This window comes from Choristoneura fumiferana, chromosome 29 (genome assembly GCF_025370935.1).
Source record: "Choristoneura fumiferana chromosome 29, NRCan_CFum_1, whole genome shotgun sequence".
In the NCBI taxonomy this organism is placed as follows: domain Eukaryota; kingdom Metazoa; phylum Arthropoda; class Insecta; order Lepidoptera; family Tortricidae; genus Choristoneura; species Choristoneura fumiferana.
In genome coordinates this window covers 10,315,257-10,327,252 of record NC_133500.1, presented here as the reverse complement: position 1 = coordinate 10,327,252, position 11,996 = coordinate 10,315,257, and the positions used below count along the sequence as shown (strand labels likewise).

The following is an 11,996-nucleotide window of genomic DNA, read 5'->3' as shown; positions in this document are numbered from 1 at the left end:
TAAAAAACCCCCGACATAAAAAAACGCCAGCTAAAATAATAAATAGGTAAACGTACAACAACACAACGTACGACAACTAAAAAGTAAAAAATAATTATGCACTACCTAGCTGTTGCCCGCGACTTCATCTGCGAAGAATTCGTTAATCCCTATCCCGCGGGGAGTATGCTGATTTCCCGCAAAATTAGCCATATTTAATTAGTATAAGTACCTAGTAAATATTTTTTTATCTAAGCGTTCGTCGAAGTCGGGAAACCGCTAACGTTAACAGGAAACTAAAGTACATATGTTGTATTTTTTAAGTATTAACCTTAGCGGTCCCCGGACACCCACGACGCTTAGATAAAAAAATATAACTAGGTACTTATACTAAATTAACTTAGGCTAATTTTGCGGGAAATCAGCATAGTACCCGCGGATAGGGATAAACGAATTCTTCCAGATTGATTGATCGGGATTATTTCTCACTCGCTTCTCGCCTGACTCGTGGTAGCTTCGAAACTGTTATCAGTCCCCGAAATTCATGATAACGGCACATAATCTCTTCCGCATTACCGCTAAGCTTATGACATTTTAGATGCTGCTGTTTACTGACAGTGATAAGTAACATTTGTGACAGTGATAGAGAACATATCATGTAAATGATAAACGAAAAAAATTGGTAGTTAAAATATTTCTCTTGACATAAGCCTTCTCGGTCTACCTGCAAGAAAGAATCGTGCAAGTTGCATTACATTGCGAGGCCGTAAAGCGAACGAGTGTGAAGAGGACAGGACAATGAGGGCTATCGCGTATGAATTCGCCACTAGAGGCGCTAGTGTAGCGTGAGGTCTCCGAAATGTCAAATCTCATAGTTTTTGGGTGAGCTACGCGGGTTTATTTATATTAGAATAATTTTGTGAATATTTTGCAATATCTGAAATTAATTATGGCAAATATGCGTTTCGGGGCAATGAATGTCTGTGTTTTGAGACAGTTTTTGTTTTCGGAAACCTTTGTCCTCCGTTTTTTCCGAACAAACCAGGAAGTATGCAACACTATGGATGCTCGATGTTTTAATGTACCTACGGTTTTAAGGTGTATTAAATATGATTTTAATCTGAACTTAGTTTTCACGCCCGCCGTAATAACAGACTTTGAAAGCCATACTTAAAAACCTCACGCAACAGTGCGCCATCTAGTGAGACAAAAAACGATAGCCATTGAGCGTCCACAATGTAAAGCCTCAATTGGGAATATTACTAAAATTTCTCCCGTCAGAGTGCAGCACTAGCACATAACCGTAAACAGTTTTTTGATTATCTTAAATGCCATAATATCGTATTATTTTAATTATTTTTTTTGGAAATATAGCACTATCGTAATTATCGATATAAAATAACATGTTATTTGATTACTAATAAATATGTCACGATTTCTAGGTAATACTCTTTGGTGACAAAAGAGAACTGATTGTGTTATCATGGTTTTGCGCTAGTGTCACCCCCTGGGCAGAGCTTTGCTTAATTTGCCCTATTAGACGATGCAAGAACTTGCATGCGAGTTGAGTTACATTACGGACTATTCAGGGACAAGCGTGATAAGCCGTGGTGGCCTAGTGGATTGGCCTATCGTCTCTCAAGCAGAGGGTCGTGGGTTCAAACCCCGGCTCGCACCTCTGAGTTTTTCGATGTTGTAATGATCATTTTCGAAGTTGCAAATAGACGTGCTTGATGATTGGTTAAAATTCAGTAAGAAAGCAGGGATTGGTTTGCGCGCGTGATGTAATTGTCAGATGCACGGCAATTGACGCTGACGCGCAGAACACAGTTTAGAAACCATTTTTCTAACGCAGTTACAATTCCTGACTTATTATTTATTCATAGGAGTGAACTTTATGCACATTCAAGGGTCAATTTTGCTGGCGTATTGATTTGAAATACGAGTTTTTTTTATGTTAGAGAGGCCAGACATTAACGCGATGCCAGAGCGTTGTTTTGTCGATTTTGTCAAAGTACTGATGAATTAAATGAACTAAAAGAATTTCCTTGCTCACCCGCGACCTTACGATAGCTAAGCTTATGCAAAATATGCGTGTTCATGCAGTTCCTCCACCTCCACACTGTAAGAACACACACAAATCACACAAACCCATCTATCACCACCACCACACTACACTGACGCGTTTCGAACTCAACCAGAGCTCATCTTCAGAGTGACACAACCGTACACCATGCTACCAGTTGTTAGACTCACTGCATGAACACGCATATTTTGCATAAGCTTAGCTATCGTAAGGTCGCGGGTGAGCAAGGAAATTCTTTTAGTTCATTGACATGGACCTCCGCAAAGTAACGCCTGATTCAATAAATTATTTACTGATGAATTGTCAACGGACTTCGCAGTTCTAGCGTCAACTGAGGCCGTATTGTGCAACGATTCTGACCGTCGCGATGGCAATCAAATGACAGATTTCGCATACAAAAACTGTCATTTGATTGCGATCGTGAGCGTCAAAACGTCAGGCAATACGGCCCCTGGCCTATCACGAACCCTGATTGCAAACAGCTACAATACAATACAATACAATAACTCTTTATTGCACACCAACACAGTAAACAGTACAGAGAACACAAGTATATACATAGAGATTTTCTAAGGTAAGCAATAGGCGGCCTTATCGCTTCAGAGCGATCTCTTCCAGGCAACCTTTACAATGGACAGAAATAAGGAATGCATTTTAGCAGCTGGTGCAATTTACAGTAGATTAGAGCTGCTACAGATGTAGGTAGTGAATAATGTTTTTCCACCGTATTTTGTCGCATAAGTTCATATTTATCTTTCTTTCTCAACTAGCTCCAGTAAACTTCAGTAAGATAGTTGAGACAGCAAGCTCAATACGAACTTTTCCGACAAAATACGATGACAAAACATTATTCAACACATTCGTAACGCCGAGAAGAATGCGCTCACTATTAAAGAAAGAAAGAAAGAAAGAAAACATTTATTCGTGACATTACATGACGTGAAGTGACATGGATAAGACTAATAATAATAAAAACAGAAATAGAATTCGCGCTGTCATCGTTCATCCACCATTACATCTCATATTTCGTTGTCTAGAATTTTTACCGTACAACGGCAAAACTACTAGACACTGGCAATATTGTCCTCCAATGGACAGCGCCCTATTTTCCAAAAAAAACAGCAACAATAATAAAAATAAAATAAAAATTGTTACGTATGCATGTCACGAAATGGTCCCAAATCAGCAACCTGCCGGGTAATATCTGTATTAGATATTGTTACGCTATGGCTGCTGTAGGTTTTTACGTTGCTGCAGTGTTGACAAATCTGACTCAATCACAGAGCTGTGCTTATCAGTCATACGTTATCAATCTCAAGAAGGTACCTACTCCTTGAGATAGCAGCGAGAAATCAAGAGTACGGCATTTGTTTCATAATTTTAAACGACTTTGAAAAGAAAGGGTTTTATGAAACTTGGTAACTATTAGTATACTATACACTATGTTCTAAAATGTACCTATCCTACTATAATATTAAAAATGCGAAAGTTTTTGTGTACCGTAAAACGGGGTTACTTTAAAATGCAGGGGCTACTTTAGAGAGATGAAATTTGGTGCACATATTACAATTATTAAATCCACGATACCCACTATGTTATTTTTGGGGAATTCGACAAAAAAAAATTGGATCTAAAAATGGTTAATGCATGCAAAGCAGCGGGTAAAGTCTATTTGATCTATATTTTCATTCCTTTTTGACATTTAAAATTATTAATAATTTAGCAAAACAGATAAATACCTAAATGCTGTTTTATATCTCATTTATATCTCAGTTACTGCATGACAAATTATGTATTTGTTGATACTGTAATGAATAAAGGTAATATCCGATATAAATAATTCAACGATGAAAAATGATTTGCAAATGATGCGAATAATAAATAAGCCAAAATACTCCCATACGACTAACAATAGCTCATCATTCATTCACTCAATCAATGAGTGAACGTTATTGTTCACGGTCTAGGTATCGATCAAGGACAATTTTATAATAGAATGAGGTTATTTACACACTAGTTTTTGTTGGTTTAGGTTTAGCTTAATGTTTTTATCGACTATAATAAAAATGGCATCAAAAAACTTGGCTCTTCATGACTCTACCACAGTTTGTGCTGTATTCATGTTGGTTTTTTTACCTGTGTGATTGTTTTTTAAGACTATTTCTGCCAAGTTTTATCGGTGTATTTTTCTTGGTAATATTTTGATAGTTTTTCCGAAACAGCTGGTAGTATTTATAACAAGCTAGGATAGTTTTTTTCTTCTTCAATTGTACCTTTCATTTATCTACTCTAAAATAAATCAATAAAGCATTTTATTATATTTAATAAGTGTGTGCCCAACAGTGGATGACCCACGATGGCTATCGGCGCCGCGACAGGCCAAGGCGGAGGTGGCGGGATGACCTAGACGCGTTTTCCAGCGACTGGCCAGACATAAGTGCCGACAGGACGAGTTGGAAATCCAGGGGAGAGGCCTTTGCCCAGCAGTGGGACATTAAAGGCTTTTAAAAAAAGTACCCTCTATGGTTTTAACAAAATCCAGCTACTTACCGAATTTAATCCAAATACGTCTACACGTTTTTGCGTGAAAGACTAATAAACACACACACAAACTTTTATTATTATGTTATTAGGAGAGAAATTAGGAGGTAGAGTTAGAATTAACCCGATCTTTCAACTACATTGAAACTAACCACGACGTAGTGTATGATTATGAAAATACTGTTACGAAAAGGCGAAACATACAACACACAGCTATAGTTATTTTAACAGATACAAAAACTGCAATAAAGAAGAAAAATGGCCTAAACAAACACGACTGCCAATGTTTATAATAATTTACCTATTATTTTATGATATTTATAAAAGAAATAAACAAAATCTCGCCAAACAACATTCTTTAAAACTGGTTTATTTTGTAACGGACGCCGATTCAAATTATTCTGTGACCGAACCTTATAAAGCTGATAAACTCAATGCTGGTGGCTAAAACTGGAACTAATATACGAACCTACAAATTTACCGTCTGTCATGACAAACAGCGCCACCTTGACTGCCGCAAAATATGATTGTACTATCGAATGAATGAATGATTGATGATCGAATGTAATCAATTGAAATGATGTATTGTTTTGTAATGATTTAATCATATAGGTTACGCAATTTTTCCACGGTTTATTTTTAGCTTATCGAGGCCGATGTTTGATGGGTTTGAAAGCGTGTGGCTTTTGCCCGGTAGGACTTTGGTCTTATTTAGACGAGATTTTTTTATGTCACATCTATATAGTTATGACAGGTACAGCGAAGCTTGTGTACCTAACTGTCGCCTTCTCTCCGTGTTGACTATCAAAAATGTTCCCTCGCTCGGCTCGCATAATTATAGAATGTCATAATATAACTTTTGACATAATGTATTGTTTGTCATAACTTTTTTCTCTCTGAATCCAAAAATCATTTACAATTGGGTTCAGGTTCAGATACCTGGGTAAAAAAAAATTACTCAGTTCGTCAGTTTATCAAAAAAATATTGGACACGTACAGTCACCAGCACCAATATCTGACACAACAAGCGTGCATAATTATCTGATACGACTCTATTTCTAGGGCTGGAAGGACGTATCAGATATTTTTGCACGCTCCGCTGTGGCAGATATTAATGCTGGTGACTGTACCTATTATTTTACTTTTTTTTATTTATTTATTTCATAAACAATACAATTATTGTGTTTGAAATTACCTACATGCAAATAAAATTAAATAAGTAACTGATAAAATAAAAATCATTTTTGTACTTTAGTTAATCAAACGAAAATTGACAAAGATGAAATGTTTGACGCTTTCCATTTACGCGACTACCTACCTCGTAGATAAGCACCCCATATTAAGTAAACTTAAAAAAACTTAATTGCAGTAAACGACGTCTTAATTAATAACAACACGCTCGAAAATGTTCAAAGTGCTGTAGTAAAATTTTAATAATAAGCCCAATTAAAATTCTTTTCGCCCTAATATAAGCATTGGAATAAAGCCTCTATTATAGTACACTTAAAAACTACATTTAAGTTTATAACACAATTATACATCTAGCAACGTAAGTCATGTCTACTACTATTCATTATTATAGCCTCTATTAATAAGCGTTAAGGTTGTCAATTAACTTTACAATAGACAACAAAAATACACAGAAATCGCGTGTATTCAGATAGTTCCACCCTCCCTTTGCACCGTGTATAATGCTATGGATGCGGCATATGCCCTGCTGGGCCCACAGTTGGGATCTAAAGCCCACGCCTAGTTAAAAAAAACCCCTGTGGATTGTTTCAATTAACACAAAAAAAATACTTAGATTGCGTGAGGCACCCTGCCTTGTAAACTTAAACGATTCAATTCATGATATAAGTCAGGTACGGTTATTCAAATGTCTCACTTATGAAAGTTTTAGTAATATTATCCTTATGTACCTTTTACTTGTAAAAATAAATAAAGTTAAAAAATAATAATACTTAATTGGTAATTTAAAGTAAAATATTCGATGTAATCCTACTTTTTTTAAAATTAAGAAAGCTAACATATTGTAACGATTTTTTAGGAGATAAAATGTTGTGGACATTAATGATAAGTAGATACAATAGTGGTAATTAGGTAAAATTTTACATTGATTAATTATTGTTATGTTTCGTGTTTAATTCGATTAATTATATTTATTATTATTATTTTATGTTGACATACTGTTTCTTCGGATTAATAATTGGATAGTGCAAGGATTTTAATTTAACATAGCTTATAATGTGTGCCATTGCCGGGGAGAAGCCTCCTCTTTCTTATTCCACTCGTCTCTACTCATGGCCAGCTCTTGCCACCACCGATTACCGATCACCGATTACCGATCATAGTCTAAAGCCAAGGGCAAAAATATCTTTACATTTTCGTACCTTGTCACTGTAAGCCTTCGGACAATTTTCTCCAAAATTTCAAACACGAAGTAACAGCGACAAGGTAGTCAAGTGTAAACATTATCTTTGACCTCGACCGACAACTTTCGACATTGCATTCTAAAATTCCAAAAACAATAGACATTATGTATACTTAGCGTTATTTTGCAAAGAAATTGTCATTTACAATGTTCTATAAATCCTGCAATAAAACAAGAAAATATTTTGTTTTTCTTATGAAAATTCCGGAAAATAATTTACATAAAAAAATATGTTATCAACATCATAACACAGACCCGAATTTCATGTAATAAACACCAATCGTATTGTTCCACATTTCATTTCAGTGAGTGTATGACTAACGTTGGCACACTGCCTATGTTTTGATATTTTCAAGATCAGAAATTCGCGAGTGCAAAACTAAACATACAAGTTTTTTGTAGATCATTACAAAACGCAAGGACGCGATATTTCGCATCCGGCATTAGCTGCGAAATATAAATAGAAGCAGTAATTATTTTCAAATCTTGCAAGCCCACATTAACCCACAATAACCGGGCGACCGAGCTTTGCTTGAAGTTTTTTTGATAAATCATATTTTCTTGTACAAGTTTAGTTTAACGTGAAGGAGTAACAAAGACAAAATTCCTATGGGAATTCTCAAAAATGTTTTTTTATTTGGTCTTCATTGACGTCGCAGTAATAACAACTTGCACAATTTTTCTTGCCCAACCAAGCTTTAAGGCAGAAACATATTAAAACGCGGCGCCACGCCACGTCGTCCGACACAGTTTCTATCTGCACCTGACCATAAGAAATATATGGGACTGATTAGTACAGACACGCGTCGGAGAGCGTATGCAAGCGTGGCGTGGCGTCGGGTTTAAAATAGTATGTCCGCACCTTTACAGTTATTTTTAACTTTTTGTCACGCACTTCGTTATAATATGTAAATTCGAGTTGCCTCATCCAATGTTGACCTGCCGCGGTGTAGCCAATCTGATAATGTAGCATTAATTAATTGATCGCGGTTCTTAAACTCAGGTGTGACCAGTGATTTAGAAGCTTCTTGATAAACAGAATTAAATAAAGCACCCATTATAGAAGGCTGGGCGAAAATAATTAACAATAACCTTTATGCAAAGATAGAGATACCTAATAGATACGGTGTGGAAATGCAACAAAACTGTAGGTACGTTTTAAAAAACATTAGGATAGTATTTGCTTTTTTATTTTATTTATTAATTTATAAGTCATGTTCATTACATTAGGTGACATATTATTAAATAGTAGGTACATGACACCCTGTTAGGGTATAAAAATGATAATTCTTATACTATTATTTATGTAACCTTTTTGTTTTTCCTTTTTGTACAATAAAGAGTATAAACAAACAAACAAACAAACAAACTATTTTACTCCAATAATTCATTATATCTACGGATTAGAGGAGTGATGTCATCAAAATACTAATGCTAATATAATAAGTATTTATTGTGAATTTTCGTAACTTAATTAGATTGAAATTTAAATGAAATTTTCTTATTGTTCGGATCAATTGACTTTATTAATTAGGTACTAAAATAGGCAAACTTGACGACTAAGTATAATGTAGACTTTTCTGAAATAACAGTACGTTAAAATTAAAACCGCGCGGGTTTTTTTGTAACGCTAATGAAATTCGTTTTATAATTTTTGTGAATTCCCAAGATTTTTTATGCAAATTCCCGGAAGTTCAATTCAATTACTAGGTCAAATGGTTTCCGAGTGCTAAGTACGAAAGATATATGTCTATTTGACAATTTAAAAAGTATTTTATAAGCTCTGTTTTATAACTTCACTTCGTATTTATTTTGATCCACTTCTAGTCGTTGGATTGATGAATTAATGTGCCGAATACTCTTTTTTCATTTATTTCCACTTACTTACGTTATAAGGAGTCTTACTTTATTCGTTACAGCTATTATTTTTATACCTGAACTTCTCTTCTCAGTCAAAAAACTTCCGAACACTATTTGACTAACGGCATACAAAACTATAAAAACGGAAAACGCCTCAAAAACCTAACGGTTCGATAATCGTTTGAGCGTTCCAAAAAAACGCCTTAACCCAGACAGCTGTCACGTTGACAGCCGGATTTGGCGCGCGTTTCGACAGCTATTGTCACCGACACTGGCAATTACGTGTTGAAGTTTGAATACGACTAAAAAACGTTGTAAAAAGTGCCTCCATTTTAGGTAACTGTAATCGCCGGGCAGTAATCGGTGAACGATTTTAACTTTTTGTTCGATAGCTTTTATTATTTGTAGTTTGATATTCAACTTGTTGCGAGCGATTAAATATATTCTTAAAAAAATAAATATAAAAAGCCGCTCTTCCATGTATAAGTGCACGGAATTTTATATGCAACTCATGTAAATTTCAGAGTTCCCTAGTCCTACAAGGAAAGCTTTGGAATGTCCGTCCGTCCGTCCTTCTGCGGCTTAGCTAGTGCTGGAAAACTGTAATATTGCATGACTAAATACCTTGTAAAGAACTACGTTAGAGTAGGTAGGTACTCTTTTATTTAACTTATCCACCTACCCTGTTCTTTCTTGTTTTTTGTTCGAGTCAAATCTTGCAAGGTCGAAATGACTCGAAATTAGGTAACCCAACATGTATTAGCCGGATGACAATGCAAGTATAGTCAGCAAAAAAGTTTGTATTAAAAATTACATTTTTAAACAGTTTATTTTATGCCTTTGAACATTAACAGTTATTATAACTACTACAACACCTAGGAGTCCTAGGCTATGACTTTATTACGCTTTAACGGGTAAAAATTACCTCAACGTTTTAGCCACATTTCATTGCAGTGACCGTGGTCACGAGACAAAGACTATCGTAAGTAAAGCCAGTAAAAAAAATTGAAACTTATATAATATTCGTTTTTTAGTCATACCTGAACATTGTGAGACGACAGCTACCAGCAGGAACGCCAGGCAAACGGAAACCCTCCTTAATTCCATAGTGACACGATATATTTTCAGTCAACACTTAAAATAATCTCACTACTAGGCACTTGGGAGCAACTTCCAAAAATTCACTTGGACACTTCACTTAAGGCACTTTCTCGATTTCAGGCACTTATAAGTCGAAAAGCTGAAAAAAAAGATTGAAAAAATTAGAAAATACATTTTTATGGTGCCATTTTTGTGCATATTTTACTACTGAAACGGGGTTTTATCACGTAGTATAATAAATATATGCTGCCCTGATAAGGCAATAAGCGATATAAAAAAACACTAGCAGTTATTTATACCATCTATTGCACAATGTCTTAAACTATGAAATGGTATAAATAACCCAAAAGTACTTTAAGATGGTTACTGGTCCCGTTTCAGTATTTCAATAAAATTGAACAAAGAAATACGTTTCGATTCCACTATATGAAAACTGTGCATTTTGTGTTTACGGTCACCCCCCTTTTAACTAATTTTGGACAAACAAGACAATAATTATGGTCACATGCCTAAACATCAAACAAATACGCAGTCAATAGTCAAGTCTATAATATTAGTTTAGAAGCAGTTGACAAGCTAGCACGCTATTAAAGGTAGATACTAAACTTATTCAGTAGTAATAAAAACGACTTCTCTTCAAAATCCCTACACTCTTGACTCTTGACAGAGAGGTGGTCGGATAAGGATCAGTAGTGAACCTTCATGACAACTTTCTTGAGAAAATTGGTATCTCCCATTGCCTTCCACACCGCAGTGCTGGAGTCCGGAGTTCCTAGTTTTCAATAGAGAACGCGGCTCACTCTCAAATAAGTCCCTTAGTCGCCTTTTACGACAACCACGGGAAGAGATGGGTCTGTTCTATCTATTCTAAAACCAGGCACGGCATGGCCTAAAAAACATTTAGCTCATTACAATTAATGCTAAGTAACAGACACTAATATTTAAATGTCGCTCGTTCTATGGTGTCATTTGTATTCAATTAATGTTAACGTAACGGTGTCAGGGACTCTCTAATTACGTGGTTCCGTAATTAAAAATGTTAATTAGGCCAGTACATCATTGGAAAATAATTCAATTAATACTTCATGGCATGGTTACATTAAATGTTAATATAATTTCATATCGCAGCAATCGCTATACCTAAACTAGAACATCTTTCATCATCGTCATCACCCAGAAAACAACATTAGCCACCGCTTAGAACGCCACAATGAACGACAACTTGCCACTTGCATCCACCACTTGCCCACAACTCTCGCTATGTCGATGATTTCGTTTCCAATTCCTATACAACTATACAATTTTCTGGGATAAAACCTATCCTATGTCCTTCCATGGGACTCAAACTATATATTTCCATACCAAATTTCTTCTGAATCGTTATCAGCTATGCAGTTTAAGCATGAAGACGTAACTAGCAATTACTTTAACTATAATATTAGTGTAGATAAGGATATAGATGCAGTGTCTCTTAGTTTTATAAAAGGACTAAAGCTCAAGTTTTCTCTCTCTCTTTCTCTCTGACAGTAGACCAGTGCCCAGTAATGAGACACGATTATACCTACTAAAACAAGCATAAAACCTAATTCATGGTTAAAAATAGCGACTGGCCTGACCCTCTATCACCCCGAATTTAATAACCCTTAGTTTTACTGTCAGCTGTAAAAACCATTTCCATCTGACGGAACCTATTTGCGAAATAGCCTGAAGGGTCATATACTTTGTTTTATCGAGGTCGGGACATAAAATATTTTAAAAGGATACGGTATGTAAATATTGCTAGCTATGAAAAAGCAAATGGAACACTTAACGTCGAGGAATCAGTGGATATTTTTTATGAGGGTAAGTGAGTCCCATGGATACCTGCAACGAACGAGGCCTGCAAGTACTTTTGGCAGTCTAAAGATAGCAGAACTATAAAAGGAATAGAGAAGTATGTGTGTTTGTTTCCAGATTCAATATCGCCAATTTGCCGCTACCCTTTTCATTAATACGTTT

At 35.5% G+C, this 11,996-nt stretch overlaps 1 protein-coding gene across 1 annotated transcript in view; it reads right to left on the bottom strand.

Moving 5' to 3' along the window:
• LOC141444336 (limbic system-associated membrane protein-like) overlaps positions 1-11,996 on the bottom strand; it is a 197,794-nt gene that overhangs the window by 163,996 nt on the left and 21,802 nt on the right. Inside the window, exon 2 of the mRNA XM_074109872.1 lies at positions 9,938-10,137. Within this exon, the coding sequence (XP_073965973.1) occupies positions 9,938-10,004 (67 nt within the window). The 5' untranslated portion in view covers positions 10,005-10,137. The remainder of the gene's footprint in view (positions 1-9,937; positions 10,138-11,996) is intronic.